The 14534-nt window shown below is 45.6% G+C and overlaps 1 protein-coding gene across 7 annotated transcripts in view; it reads right to left on the bottom strand.

Moving 5' to 3' along the window:
- The window catches only part of lmo7a (LIM domain 7a), a 63916-nt gene that overhangs the window by 12341 nt on the left and 37041 nt on the right, over positions 1-14534 (bottom strand). For 3 of the 7 annotated variants that reach the window (XM_069662765.1, XM_069662769.1, XM_069662768.1), the window contains exons 10-19: positions 11424-11453; positions 10564-10678; positions 9653-9789; positions 8477-9161; positions 7199-7516; positions 6718-6832; positions 4142-4303; positions 1882-2066; positions 1711-1774; positions 834-890 (exon numbers count right to left, since the gene is read on the bottom strand). In XM_069662765.1, the coding sequence (XP_069518866.1) occupies positions 834-890; positions 1711-1774; positions 1882-2066; positions 4142-4303; positions 6718-6832; positions 7199-7516; positions 8477-9161; positions 9653-9789; positions 10564-10678; positions 11424-11453 (1868 nt within the window). Of the gene's footprint in view, positions 1-496; positions 555-822; positions 891-1710; positions 1775-1881; positions 2067-4141; positions 4304-6717; positions 6833-7198; positions 7517-8476; positions 9162-9652; positions 9790-10563; positions 10679-11423; positions 11454-12926; positions 12939-13705; positions 14489-14534 lie in introns of all 7 variants that reach the window. The other 4 variants (XM_069662772.1, XM_069662771.1, XM_069662770.1 and 1 more) reach the window with 4 other exon arrangements.

Below are 14534 nucleotides of genomic sequence, written 5' to 3'. Positions count from 1 at the left end.
TCAAATTTGTTTCTTTTTCTTTGGATTTTTACTTATTGTTGAAGTTGTATCTGTAGTCATCCATCTTTCCTTTGTTTGTTCAGCCATAGTAGATTACTGTTTACTCGCAACACTTGCAGAGACCGGAAAAGCAGCCGCTTAGCTCCGCCTACCCTCTCTGGCAGACATACCACTGCTGGCTGATGGAAAACGCGTCACTAACTGGGCGCCACTTGTGATTTTTTCGCAAAAGACGTCACAGACACCCAGTCTGTAATACTGCAAATGCAAAGGCCATAGGCTCAATCACCATTGTGACGATAGATAGTGACCTACCAGACATTTATGTACATGAAAATCTTCGAGATTATCACTTTAAAGCTAAACAAAAGTTTAAGAGTCAATCCTTTAATTCGCTGCAATCATCTCTATATTTCCCTGGTTTGGAAAGCATGCCAGAGTCTGAGTCGGTACCAAGCGATAGTGAGGAGGTCACTGCACACTCAACCCTGTTTACCACAGAGGTAGACCATTGCACTGACACTGGGACCTGAGCCACCTGAAGGAGGGAAGTAGGGGAACGGCACAACAGTTAAGCTCTGGAACCAGACAGAAAAAAGAAAAGCCCCCCAAAAAGAGCCACAGAGGAATCTATGGTAACCCTGACAGCTCATGATCAATTGATAATGAGTCACTCATCAATTGAACATGAAGCCGTGACAGATAAGACGCATGCATAACTCCCTTTGGATTCTGAAGAATTTAGAGAGACAAGAAGCACAGAGAACCCAGCCACCAGATTACAGAGACATTAAGAATCAACTGAACTGATCCGGTCAGTTTTAAGTTTTTACCTTTTTCAAAAAACTCTGACCTCCGTTTTAAGTTTTTCAAAGATATGGGTTCTGACTCTACATGAGGAATAGAAACAGGAAACAGTGAGGCACAGTAGAGGAGATATACGACCTTATGTTGCTAAAACATTCATTACACAAACAGTACATACATCATTTTATGTCATTTTATTAGGGATGTAACGATACACTCAACTCACGATTCCATACGAATCACGATACGATTTTCTAATTCTTATAAAGAAATAAAAGTCATTACTTGGTGTCTCGAGCTTCTTAACGTAGCGCCGTTTTACGCGCTGCATCATGTTGGTTGTGTCAGTCTCTTGCAATCTTTGAAGACTGTTTTTGTCTTGACCGCTAAAACGTACCATCTCATCTCGCTCCAACACCCACGACTTGAAACAAGACAGTGCATAGTTAACCTCAAAATCTTCACCTGCTGCCGGCATTGCTGTACGCCTCTATTCAGCAACAGACACAAGAGGCGTAATGACTGTTTATCTCTTCATGTCATCGATTCTAATCGTCCCTGTTATGAATCGATATTTTATTTTACTGCAAGATATCGTTACATCCCTATATTTTATTGCATTTCTTATTTGATGCTCCTAGTGACTGTTACTGTGCTGTCTTTGGGTATATGTGGAAAGAGCTTCTTGGGCTCGACTGTGGATGCGAGTTTTCCAGATTCTGTTACCTAACCCAGTAGATGCCCATCAGTATTATCCACAACAGACTTGTGTTTGCAAATATGTTTCTCCCAAAACTGACTCAACAACATGGCGCCGCTCACTGGCGCTTTTGTGTATAGAGTACAGAAATAGTCGCCGGGATCAATTTCATAACCTTTCTGACTCCGTGCTCTGCTCTTTACCTTTGTTCCTCATGGTCACCGACTCCTCTCGGAAACCTCCATTAACTCCGTTTGAAGCCACGTCCTGCAGGGAGACACAGCAGGAGGGAAGCTCGTTAAAGAGGCGCTCGACCCGGTAAACAATACAGGAATAAAAACGTCATCAGAACTGAGCTATTCGGGGTCACTTACGATGAGGGGGTAAGCCGGGGTCTCTTTGGAAGGCAGCTTTTCCGGGGAGTTGCGGGAGGTGAAATCCAGGCTGGGGCTGACAATGTTTGTGTCAGGGGAACCTAGAAGTATTGGATGATCCGAACTGGTCAGATTGATGGTCTTATGGCTTTTAAATGGCAGGGAAGGTTGATCTCTGTCCCAGTCTGCACGCAGACAATGCAATGGCAAAAAAATAGGATGTGTGTTTGCACATGAATCCACGTTTTCTGTGCATGTGTTGTGGTATTCGTTGTGTATGTGCAGAACCAAAACACTATATAAAAGAAGTGGACGTAACCATGCGACGTCAGTGGTTTGTAGTTCAGTATTTTGGCCGTCGCCATCTTGTTTTTCTTTTAAACCAAAAGGGACTCGGGGATGCAAACAGGTAAGGGGTAAAAAAGGTGAGAACATTGGATAGAGAAAACCTGCCACAACGAGATTTTACGTCAATGCTCATTTCTAGTTACTTATTATTTCTAGTTAGAATTAGTCCTCAGGCAGATGCAAATATACTAACAATCATTATGGGGTAAAACCACCCTTCATAAAGCTCATAAAAGAATCAATAGATGTGGGAGCTGAATACATGTCCAGTTCTAGAGCGCCTGTCAGAGTTAACACTGAATGAATGTTTGTTACGAGTGTAGTGTAGTTCGGTCTGATGCCATTAAAACGTGTTTATACATTTTATCCAGTTTTCAGTGTGTTTTCTTGCAAGTCTTGCTCACAGCAAACGGAGAAAGTAGAACAGACGTCGACACTATCGCTGCAGATCGCGAGCCGACCGCCCGAGCTGTCTATGCAGGGAGCACGCAACGCTTCGGGGCTCTTCGTGCGCATCCGCCTCCTGTATGTCCCCGGCGTCAGGCACGAGACGCCCTTCAAGACGGTTCTCGCGGTTAACATTAGTAGAAGGCTCCAAACCACATAGTCAGACTTCTGTGGATCACCTAAAATGGTCCTGGCAATTCTGTGCTCCAATACTGCATCTAACCCAATCAGCCAGGCTGAACGCCCCCGGCCCAAACCCCCAGAAAAGATTTCACAGATTTCGTGGCTGACCTATTTTGATCTCAAAACGGCGAGGTGAGGAGTTTGCATCCCTGGGACCATGTTTGGACATCAAGGTGGATTCATATTGGTAGCCACGCCCTAAAGCATCGCTGCTTTATTTTGTAAATTATGCTCACATTTAGACTAAAATTGAAAATAAACTACATGCTAATTAAGGAAGTCTTTAAACGAGTGATTGAGATCATAAACAAATCAGGAAAATGTTTACTGAGGTAATAATCAAGTTAAAAGTTGGGTTATCTGGCGTCATGCAATCTGAACTCTTTTTTGTCGCCCCCTGCTGGCCATTAGAAAGCATGCAGGTTTAAGGCACTTTGGCATTGGGTCCACGTTCAAACCAGAGGCTACGTCCACTTCCTATATACAGTTTATGGTGAAACATTAGACAAAGAGTTGTCTATTTACATCAGGAACACTATGAAGCAAGGGGACAAGGTTGCTGTTATGGTGTTGTTACAGAGAGCAGCAGGGGGAGACAGAGAAACACCTTCCCCAGCCATGCAGCCTATAAAAGCTTTCAAAAACCCACACAGTGTTTCTAACAGGCTCACAACCACACCGGGCTCCTCTAATCTACTTCAACAAGTACCCTGTGTTAGTGCAAGTGAGCTACTCTGGCTGGTTTATTATTTTTGGGGAGGCAAGGTGACACTGATGTGGTTGGAATAAGTAAGCCTGTTATACTAACACTGTGAAAACAGAGCACTCAGAGGACTGTGGACCTGAGCTGGGTTAGTTCTCCACAAGGAAAACACCGCATGGATACAGAGAGGAATGCTGATGAGATGGAAAAGGCAGCAAAAACACAGTAAAAGTGAAAGGAAAAGAAAGGAACATGGAAAAAACTGGATAAGAAAAATTCACACAGGTAAAAAAGGAGGAATAAAATCCACCCAGGTCAACACAACAACCGTTTTCCCCACGTCAGACGAGAAAAAGGAGTTACAGGTCATTCCCCAGCTGTCATGAGATCAGTCACGGATGATTTCACAACAGTTTACGGACCAATTTAAAGTGTCAAAACTGTTTAGCGATGCAGACAGCGTAAGCAGCACTGTCAGTCCAGGAACGCAACCCTTAGTGGTCCAATTTAATCTTCCGCCCTCATGCAAACACACACACACACATAGATATGTAGACACACATTGTTCAGATGACTCACTGTTCTTGCCATGACGGCGTATATCCATGACCAGACTGCCCTCCTGCAGAGCCTCCTCCATGCCGGCCTTCCAGTCTGTGTAGCTCATGTCTGCCACCTGGTGTCTGTTCACCGTCAGCACCTCGTCTCCCACCTGCAGCTGGCACATCTCGGCCGGGCTGCCTGCTCGAGACAGAGGGACAGGTCATTAGAGGCAAGAACATGCCGACATAATTGGTTGTGACTCATAAGAGCTATTATTAATGCACTAAGACTAATTTAAGTTAAGTGATCACACATTGTACTTCAAGGAGGCCCTGTCCAAGATGGCAGCATTAAAGTGTTGCTCACAACAAAGAAGCAAAAACTGAAAAACAATTAAATTAAATTATCTAGTTTTAACTCTTAGAATTACATGCATAAAATATAAACAACAGGAAACGCTCACTAACTGCAAATCTCTGCTTGTTGTTCGAGACTGCAGAGACGGACAACATTAAGTTCACCCTGTTCACCCAAAATAATATCACAATACAACAACTTAAATATTAGGGGAAAAAAACATGATCAATGACATTAAACTTTTGACTTTAAATAAGGAAAGGGCCTGCGGACGCTGTAGCCTCTGCGTATGTGGCGCCTGCTCTACCCACTGAGCTAAACCAGCGCTCCTTTACTTAAATTAGGACCTACTTTTTCGATAAACCAGTAAACATTCTTAAGTATTAGTTTGAAGCTGAATCCAAAAGGGCAACTGGACTTGGTTGAAGTTCTTGAAGACGTTCAAGAAGCATAACGACTAGGGATGCACGATATTACCGACACGTTATCGGTATCGGCCGATATTGGCTTAAAAATTAGCTATCGGATATCGGCCAACACGGTGATATCCGCCGATATAATTAACCGATAAAATAATGGGCTGCTGCATACTTGATTAAATGCCCGACCTCAGCGCAATGTCCCCGGTACGAAGAAGACCTGCACGGCGCAGCGTGATGACGTCACATGTGTCTACCTGCAGCACGAGAGAGTTAGAAGCCAAAATGTCCGCGGTGTGGAAGTTTTTCAAAGTGTCCGAAATAGATAACAAAACTGCTATTTGCAATGACTGCTCAGCTTCGGTGATGCGAGGAGGAGCCAAGGCAAAGTCTTTCAACACTACAAACTTGATTAACCATCTCAAGACCCGTCACCCCGACCGTTGTAACAAATGTGATAAGAGTATCACCATTATACTGTACGCTCATTCCAATACAGAAGAGAGTTGATGATCTCTGCAATTAGGTGTGCAGGAAAAAAATATCGGATATCGGCAAAAAATCCAATATCGTGCATCCCTAATAACGACCCATCAACACCAGAGGGTACTACAGCGCTCGTTGCCATCAGGTCAACAGCCCAGGCTAACGACTCTCCCTTAATTACACATCTATTAGCAGACTAATGACCTACAGAGGCTTATATTTCTAGCTCCATCCACCAGTCAGTTCAGAACTCCAGTTCCAGTCCAGTTGCCCTTTTGGATTAAGCTTTGAATTACCTCGACCGGGATGACTGAGAACCTTCACAGACATTAAGTATTAGCATTTATTCATTGTTATTCTTGATGTAAATATGCACACATTATCAATGATGTCTTTTGTGTTACTGACGCTAATCCAAGCTGCGAGCCACTGAGAGTCATGTGAAATATGTGTACAGTTGTTTCATTAACAATGCGGTACCATTATTTAGTGTAACTTTATCTTGCATAGCTTATACATGTTTAATGTGTGCTCTTGCCATTTCATTTATTAAAACCCAGTTAAGATAAATTCTGACGTATCACTTCATTTCTCATGCACGGCTAATGTGTACAAAATGTGGTTAATTACAGTCAAAGTCATTTGTGTTCTGTTGCTATGAACTGATGTAAATAGCTGCGGGGGATGTGGTGGGAATGTCCTGCTGCTTTGCATGATTTGTGTCTCATGTATGCTAATGTTGTTGTTTTGGTTGTTTTTTGGCACCTTTTGTTTGCTTTTCCAAATCTGCTCTCTGATTGGTATTATTACACATTAGCAAAGACTGCATTTGAGAAGCAGCCAGCTGACTAACACACATGTTTATTAATGAGTGTTGTTCTTAAAATGAAAAGAAACATAACATAACAGTTGTTTAACTTATGTATGTTACCTAACCGATTATGGCCGTGTGTTACAAGTGTTACTGAAACGTTGTTAAATGATACGAGTTACTGTGAAGGTGGGTACATCTCAGTAGAAAGAGGCTCAGGCCCAGAAGATCTGACCCACATAGATGCTGCCCTACATAAGCCTGGCACCGCCGCCGCAATGGACTCAAAACCCTGCTGACAGCTAACCAGCAGAGCCTGGCTGTAAAATATAACAGAACCTGAGCACTGTTTATTACATCTGTATCAGTATCTATGAATACATCGTGAGAGTGAGATACAACCAATGGCTGCTCGCTTTCACTGCTGGGAACGTTCCAGTTTGTAGCTGCCAGTTTGGCTGACCAGCACAGATTACTTTGGATGGAGACCACAGCTCTAACAATCCCTTTTGTTTGAAGGGATTTCTCTCTGTTCTCACCTGGCTGCACGGACGTGACGCGAGCTCCTGTGGAGTCCCAGGCCGCCTGGAAGCCGAAGTCTCTGCTGCTGTTTGGCTTCTGGTTCAGGCTGATCCGCATCTCGCAGTAGTTCTCCTGGAAACCGAACGACAACACAGGTGAGGAGAGAAGATTAACAACGAGTCACGTGCACCTTGTGAGTGCAGAGATGTGGGCCTGACTTTCCTACACTGTGGAGCGGTTGTGTGTCTGTGTTTACTCGGGCCTGCTTTGGCAAGAATGTGTGTAATTAATCATTTATGGCTGTTGCCAACCTGTTGCTATTTTTAATTTCTGAAGTGCAGCAGTCGATTATGTTTCAGTAACTTTAGGGAGCAGCAAGATTAGTTTAATGATACATTTGGAGTCTGTAATTATTGATCACGAGGCTAAAAATAGACTCATACATGTGCAACATTTTTAAACAAGTTCTGTTTTGTCAACAGGCGGTAATTTGAGTACCTGGCTGGTTTCTTTGGCTGGAGCAGGACTGACCGGGGCTTCACTCTTGAACGGAGGCAAGACAGGTGAGACACTCTTGACCTGAGGAGGGACAGGTGAGACACTTTGGGTAGAGAGGATGCTCTTAGGTGCTGTCTCGCCTTTTTCCTTCTTCTCCTCCTCCTCCTCCTCCTCCTCTTCGTCTTCGCTGCTGTGGGCCGAGCTGGACTGGGAGCGAGCCTCGTCCTCGGAGGTCATGAACTGTTGATAGCGGCTCGGCACCAACGTCTTCTTGGGAACGTCGACGCCGCCGTTGAAGCGTTTTTGGGATTCGTCCGTCTGTTGGGGAGACGTGCAGAATGTCAAAGACGGCAGAGTTGAAAGCACAAAAAAATGTTAATAAACTTAAAGTCGCAATTTCCCCCCTGGAAAAAGCCACTGTCAGTCAAAGCTGGTGTTCTCTGTAATCGATAGGAGCAATAATATTTGAAATTGGCGCCATAGCCGTGGAGAAAGTTGTACAAACAGCTCATGGTTTCGCCCATTCTACATTCCTACAACACCCAGCATGCATTGTGCCCCTCCCTCTGAAAGGAACGACCCAGCGAGAGACGCTGTAGTGAAATACTACCATTTCGCTGGAGGCAATCGCTCAGAACGGTACAGAATCCGAAATCTGCAGTCTACATTTCAAACCTGACGATTTTGAACGAGACATGACATCGGAGGCTGAGTCCTTGATTGAGGAAGTGTAGTTTAGTGAGCTCCCTGGCCTCCGCAAGATGACGAGTTTTACATAGTCTGGTGGAGGTTTTCCAGGGCCCATTGGAGGAGCGGATAGCGTCCTCCAAAGGCACAGAGCGAAATTGCATTTTTTTTCCTACCATAATGACATTAGCTCCCCGTATTAGCATGATACAACTGAGGCCCTTTAATTAAAAAAGGGCTTTTGATTGCAAAATAAACACATTAAGTTGACCTTAATATGGAGAGAATTCAGCTGATAAATGTGTCACAAAGTTCAACTGACAGGCCCAACGTTTACTGTAACAGTAATGAATGTGAGGGAGGCTGAAAATAGCAGCTCAGGTGGTTGAGTTAGCATTATAAAAACACTCGATTCATGCATTATTCATCCGGTAATCAGATCGGACTCTTGGGGAATAACTGATGTACTCAAAACAGATAACACCGCACCTTTGTGACGACCAAACAAACACTGTGTCCTCCCTCCCTCTACAAAGATACATCCTACATCATACCTTCCCTGATTTAGTCACAGAATCATGTCGTACTCACTGTATATGCTCGGGGAAGTGAGGTGATGCGGGACGACTGGGTCCCGAAGGGCCTCGGCGCGACAACTGAGGTTAGACGTGCGCTATCCGATCTCTGGTAGCTCCTGGGGAGGGAGGCGGAAACCCGAGACACCCCGGGAGGCTTGGGTTCCATTGAGCTGATCTGTGGTTGTTGTTTGTACAGAGAACCAGACGAAGGGGCCTCCACTGCAGTTTGTGTGTGCAACAATGGGCGCGCCGGCTCGGGCACCTTTGGCGTGGAGCTGGAAGAGGAGATAACAGTTGATGTCTTCTCTTTCTCGACTCTGCTGGTGTAGTCTGAGACTCGACTCCTCGGTGAAGGTGCAGCTGCTGGAGGCTGGGAGCTTCGACTGAAGGGAGTGACCCTAGGAGTGACAGTGGGAGTGATGGTGGCGGTGGTGTCCCTGCCTACAGGACTGTCCACAATGTCAACTTTCAGGCGACGCGAGGTGGGAGGGGAAGCGGCCCTGCCTGTGGCGGGGGAAGCAGCGGGGGGTTCTTCCTCTTTCAAAGAAGGCTCAGAGGAATAGTAAGGAGTGTCAATAGTGTAGCTCCTGGCAGGAAGGGTACGAGGGGAAGCGACAGGTTTCTCAAACACCTCGTCGTCATCCAGGTAAGAGAGAGATTTGAGACGGCTGCCGACACTGTCACGTCCTTTAGTTTCTCTGCAGAGCGGATACAGGAGGAGAAGGAGGGTGGGATAAAGAGGTAAATAGGAAAAAGTGGACAGTGATGAGTAAAATGTAAGACGAGCATGGAGAAGGAGGCAATTTAGGAAGATGAAAGGGAACAGTGTCAGGGAGGGAGGGTGAGCATTAAAAGGAGAGCACAGGTTGAAAAGAGATGGGTGGAGAGAGGTGGGGCAAAAAAAAAAGGAGGCAGGTTGTAAGCCATGATTAGATTACACTTTCACACTGACTGACGGCACAATTACAGAGACGACTCATTCACTCCTGCACAAATAACCCTGCAGCTTCTGCATCCAATACTAAAACACTCCTCAAACGCACCTGTGCTGTTATTACCTCAGGAAAAGATCGCCCTCCGAGGGTAAAAAAGGTGCAACAGAGGAAATAATTCATTGTGCGTCGAAGAATCAGAAAATAAAAACCAATGCCGTAACACACATTTCCTGACCAGGTGCGTTTCCCCTTACCTCTCCTCTTGCATCTCCTTGAAGGTCTTGGACCTTCTGCTGCTGTAGGTGATGTCCTCTATCTTCTCCCTTTCCTCCTTCTTCTTCACGATATCAGAGTTGACACTCCTGCGCCGGCTCTTCCATTTGCTCAGGTCCTGCAGCAAAAGCAAGCCTTACATCACCTCGTGCAACCATGTCCAAATGCATTAAAACTTTGTTAAAAGCAGACCGGCTGGGTTTTGCGGGGGTTATCTGAACAGCTGAAGGGGAGCGAAGTTGAGGAAGAGGGAAAAGAACAGAAAGGGCTACTTTTGAAGGTGTTCTATTTGTGTCTCTTCAGGCTCCTCCCGGCTCATCCCCCCTGAGTATTGAGGACTGTGTGACCCAAATGCTGCTTTAAGGCTCCATTATTTTGCCGTGACACCAATCAGACTGATGACAGACAGTCACAACAAGTCATATATATGTAGAAAACTTTAAATACCTGTACCTTTAATGCTAAAGTATGAGCGCTTGTAAAAGATCATGGTTATTAAAAAGTGGAGCATGACCGCAATTCACGGTCCAGAAATAACTCGAACCCCGAGTCAATTTAACATCCAACCTTATTTTACCATACAGAGCCTGTCTTGCACCATTCTATATCACATTATAACTCTATTTGACATTAATAATATTACTATGATTAACAGAATGCACTGTTTCCGGCCATACACAGTATGATTAGGAAATGAGGACAGTCCATAGCCAGAGGGCAGTGCTGCACCAATCAGCGTCTGCCTCCGTCTCCGGCTTCCTTTTCACCCCGTGGCCACAGCCAGCACCGCAACACCTGCTCTCCCCGCCTGCCGCACAGATCATGCGCTCACCTTTTTGCCTCCGTGTCGGGAACAAAACTTTGATATCCTCCAAGCATTCGTTATACTCACATCCTGCCACTTATCCTCACTGTCCTTTATCTGCTCACGATGCTTCTGCAGCTCTTCGTAACGAGCCTGTCGGAGGGCGGAGGATTCGACCAGGATATCGCTTGTTGATTTACTCCTGCGGGAAAGAAAGAGTACAAAAGGTTTTTTAGAAAAAGATCCCGAGCATCAGACGTGGGGGTTAGGGGACGTTTAGTTTGCACATCCTTTGCAGAAGCTTTGAGGTAAAATAAAAAAGGTTAGACAAGATGAATTCCACTCCAAGCATGCAAGCACCAAACCTTACCACTGTCGACAAACTGGAGGAAAATCCACATTTAAGTCACGATAAATTCCACTTTTTACCCCCTGAAGCTGAATATAAGTTGGATTAGACCTTTAACCTGCAACCAAGAGTTAGTTTGCATGAACAGCAAACAGCTGAAACCACAAAAACAACAGTTAGATGATGTAAGCTCAGTAGGTTAGTAACATGTATCTCAGCCCCTCCATCATGCAAAACTTCAGAAAAATGTTTGTTTCACTTACCTCTTAAGATTTACGTGTGTCAGTGCTCAGTCATAACTCTCACTGGGACACTCTACAGTTGGGCTGGATGACCCAGCATATTGCTATTGTATGCATCTTTTCACTTTGTAAATAGAGCTTTGTAGACCAACCAAACCGCCCCCCCACCCCCCTCCACCATGAACTTGGCCCTGTGCCAATACAATACACAGTGTTGTGTGTCAGCATTTAGCAGCTAGAGAGTGAGAACAGCAGCACAAAAGCAGGGTGGAAAGGAGGGGGGCAGCGAGTTGCGACTGTAAGAGGCCAGAGCAAATGCAAACGTGCCACATTCCTGTGAGCCCGTATCAACTCACCCGTCGATACTCTCTTGCATTTGTTGCTCACTAGGAAACCGGAGAGAACCACACATACAACAAAGTCACATTTCTGCAGAAGAGCCGAGTCAAGGGGTTGTCTTGGTCAAGAGCTTGATTAGACCAGCTCATCCCCAAGTTCAAGTGGATGTCAAGTAAATCTAGCAAAAATAGGAATCTGCTAGTTCTTGACTTTAAAGGAGGAATTTTATAAGTCTTACTTTACTTTATTTTTTAGATACTTTTGGGGTCTAAATGACTAAAATGTAGAAAAAGTTTTGGAAGTGCTCCCGTAGATCGCTTCAGCCGGCAGCCTTGAGACGGGCTGTGAAGGGACAATGTAATCCCTTTGGGGCAACCTCACCCAGTCGAAGGACGTCCAATTAATGTTATTGCCACTAACTTGCTCAGATTGTTATTCTAAGTGTCTGACAACATTACTGGAAGCATCCCTATGACGAGAGCCCTTTTTATTAAAGTTAGAAACAGCCATTTCATAGTGCTCTTCAAAGCCACCAGACTCCACTGACAAAAAACAGTATTTTTACCTTGCAGAGCACAGGAGTTGCTGGACCTCCGTTGCCTCCACCAATACGTTTTTTTGTGTTACTGTGTTGTGTTTGAGCCGAGCTAGCCCCTTGAAGCACTAAAGTCAAACAACAATACAAACAAACCTCCCGATCGAGGCAGCAGTAGAGCAGCAACTCCTTTATTCTGCCTCCTAAAATGGCCGTTTTTGTGAATGGAGTCTGGTGGCTTTAATGAGATCAATTTGATGGCTGTTTGTCACAAAAAAAGCATCTTACTCTTTAACAAATTGCTCTATCGCTGGAGGCAACCTTTCAGTAAAATGATCAGACACTTATAATAAATATATCCACCTGTCAGTAGCCAAGAAAAACACTTTTAGTGGACTTCCTTTGATTGTGCGCAATTGCCCCAAAGGATTACATGGCAGCGATGACAGCCTGTTTCAAACTGCTGTCTAAAGCAATCTGTTGGAGAAGTTAAAACAATCTTTCTTCCTATTAGTCATTAGACTGTAAAATACGTGAAAATAGTGCCCGGGTTGAAAAATAGGTGTGTAAATATATAGTATCCTTACAAGTATCACCTTTCCTTTCCCTTCCCTGACATTCAGCGGGGGAGGTGTGTCGACATGTATCTTTTTCTAAACAATGCAGCCTTTCTGGAGACTCTAACATGATGTCAGTGGAAACATGGCTATACATCTGGCAGTAGAGTAACTCCAGGTGGCATTGACTTTAGGTTAAATGGTTGCTTTGTGCGTGCATGTGTGCGTCTGCTCGTGTGCAAACACGGCAGCACGGATTTGTGTTCGGGGTTACTATGGAGTCAAAAAGTCGCATCTTCTTTCAGAGCTGTGGGGAATTTCTACAGGCTTTCATGTCGGCTCAACACACAAGAGTGCGTTTAATTGCCCTGCCGGTGCTGTCGGTGTGTTCGGGACAGGTTATGTTTGGATATTACTCAGGCTTGAACCTTTCCGCACTCCTATGCTGCTGCACTTTGGGCTTCGCATGTCGGTGTGAAGTTCCCTCTGCTGAGGAAAACAACACCGTACTGTGGTCAGGTTCGTGTAACTGGAGGTGTTATGTGAGGTCAACAAATGGCCGATTCAGTGCATTCCATCACAAGGTCATGAAGTCTCGTACTTTCTTTATTGAGCTTGAATACTTTTGTCCATTCACAGGCAAACTCGGTCTGATAGAGAAACAAAACCAAAGATAAACAGCAGGATTCGAGTGTGTTCAACAGGTTTGTGTCGTTTGGTTCAAAGATCACACTTTAAAAACACAGTAGCAGCAGTTTTAATGTACAGTCTGGCCTTCCACTCAACATTTACATACCAGGTGTTTCTGAGGAAAAGCACCATATTGCCGTCATGCAGAAAACCATAATCTAAATCCCTACGTGTCATGTCATAGGACCTTTAATTTCAGCCTTTTCTGGCAGAAAAAAAGTCTCTTCTTTCAAATCTGAGGTAACAACAAACATCAAAAACTTCTAAGCTGTTCATAACTGTTCCAATGAAGGCACCGGTTTGTTCTTATATAGAAGAGTGTAACTTGAAAAATACTCCATCTGTCGTAAGATCAACCACTTGCAAGTTGGGTCAACGTGCAGTCTAGACCAAACCACCATCAGACAGGAAATATTTCAAGACCGAAGAGGCGGGAAACAATAAAAACACACAAAAAAAAATGTGAAGAAAAAGTCCACGAGGCGAGGAGAAACTAACAGGAACGATTTGTTTTTACGACTTCAGAGCCGCCAGCCTCTCCACCAAAAGCTTCTTCTTATACCTGAGCTGACTGGCCTCCCTGATCGCCTGCATTCTCTGCAGGTCACCCTCGCTACAGGAAGAAGGCACTGACGGCGCCATCTGATTGGCCGGTGAGCCTCTCAGTGAGCTCTGATCGGAACAAACCCCAAGTTTCCGCACGAGCATGTCATCCGTTTTAGGCCGCGTCTCCTTCTCAACCTGTTTACACGCCGCTGCCTCTTTGGTCAGAGGACACGGGGGGCAGAGGAGGCGGGCCTTGAGACCAGGAGGCAGCGCCCACGGCTCGGGGATGGGCATGGGGGCGTAGTTGTCGGGAGCTCCCGAGAGAGGCCGCTGCTCCTGCGTTTTCTCCTTGCGGTAGACGACGTCGTCCTGCTCGATATCGGGGAAATCGCTCTCCTCGGTGCTGGCATTGGCGGGACGTTGGGTGATGATGTTGAGCTGCGGCTCGGACGTGTAGAGCGGACGGCGCGCGGGCAGCTGAGTCTTCATCATCGCCAAGTCAGTGTTGGACTGGAAGGCCAGAGTCCGCCTGGCAAACATGTCATCATTCTCCAAATCAGGGGAAATGCTCTCATAATCAACAGGGTCCGGGGGCTCTCGGGGGTCTTTGCGCCCCAGCAGAGGCCACCTCTCACATTTGACCAGTCTGGGACCCGAGGCGGGGTCCACTGGAGGGAACACCAGAGGGGCGGTCTCTAACAGAGGGGACTGTATCTTGGGGAGCTGTGGGGGAGAGTGTGCTTGGATGTGAGGACTGCAGGGTGGGCAGAAGGAGAGAAAAGGACAGAGAGGTGATGAGT

Source organism: Semicossyphus pulcher, unplaced genomic scaffold, assembly GCF_022749685.1.
Source record: "Semicossyphus pulcher isolate SPU_LCO1_2020_fin unplaced genomic scaffold, fSemPul1.0.p SCAF_15, whole genome shotgun sequence".
Lineage (NCBI taxonomy): Eukaryota > Metazoa > Chordata > Actinopteri > Labriformes > Labridae > Semicossyphus > Semicossyphus pulcher.
Note: the sequence above shows the minus strand (reverse complement) of the source record. Positions and strands in the feature narration are given on the sequence as shown.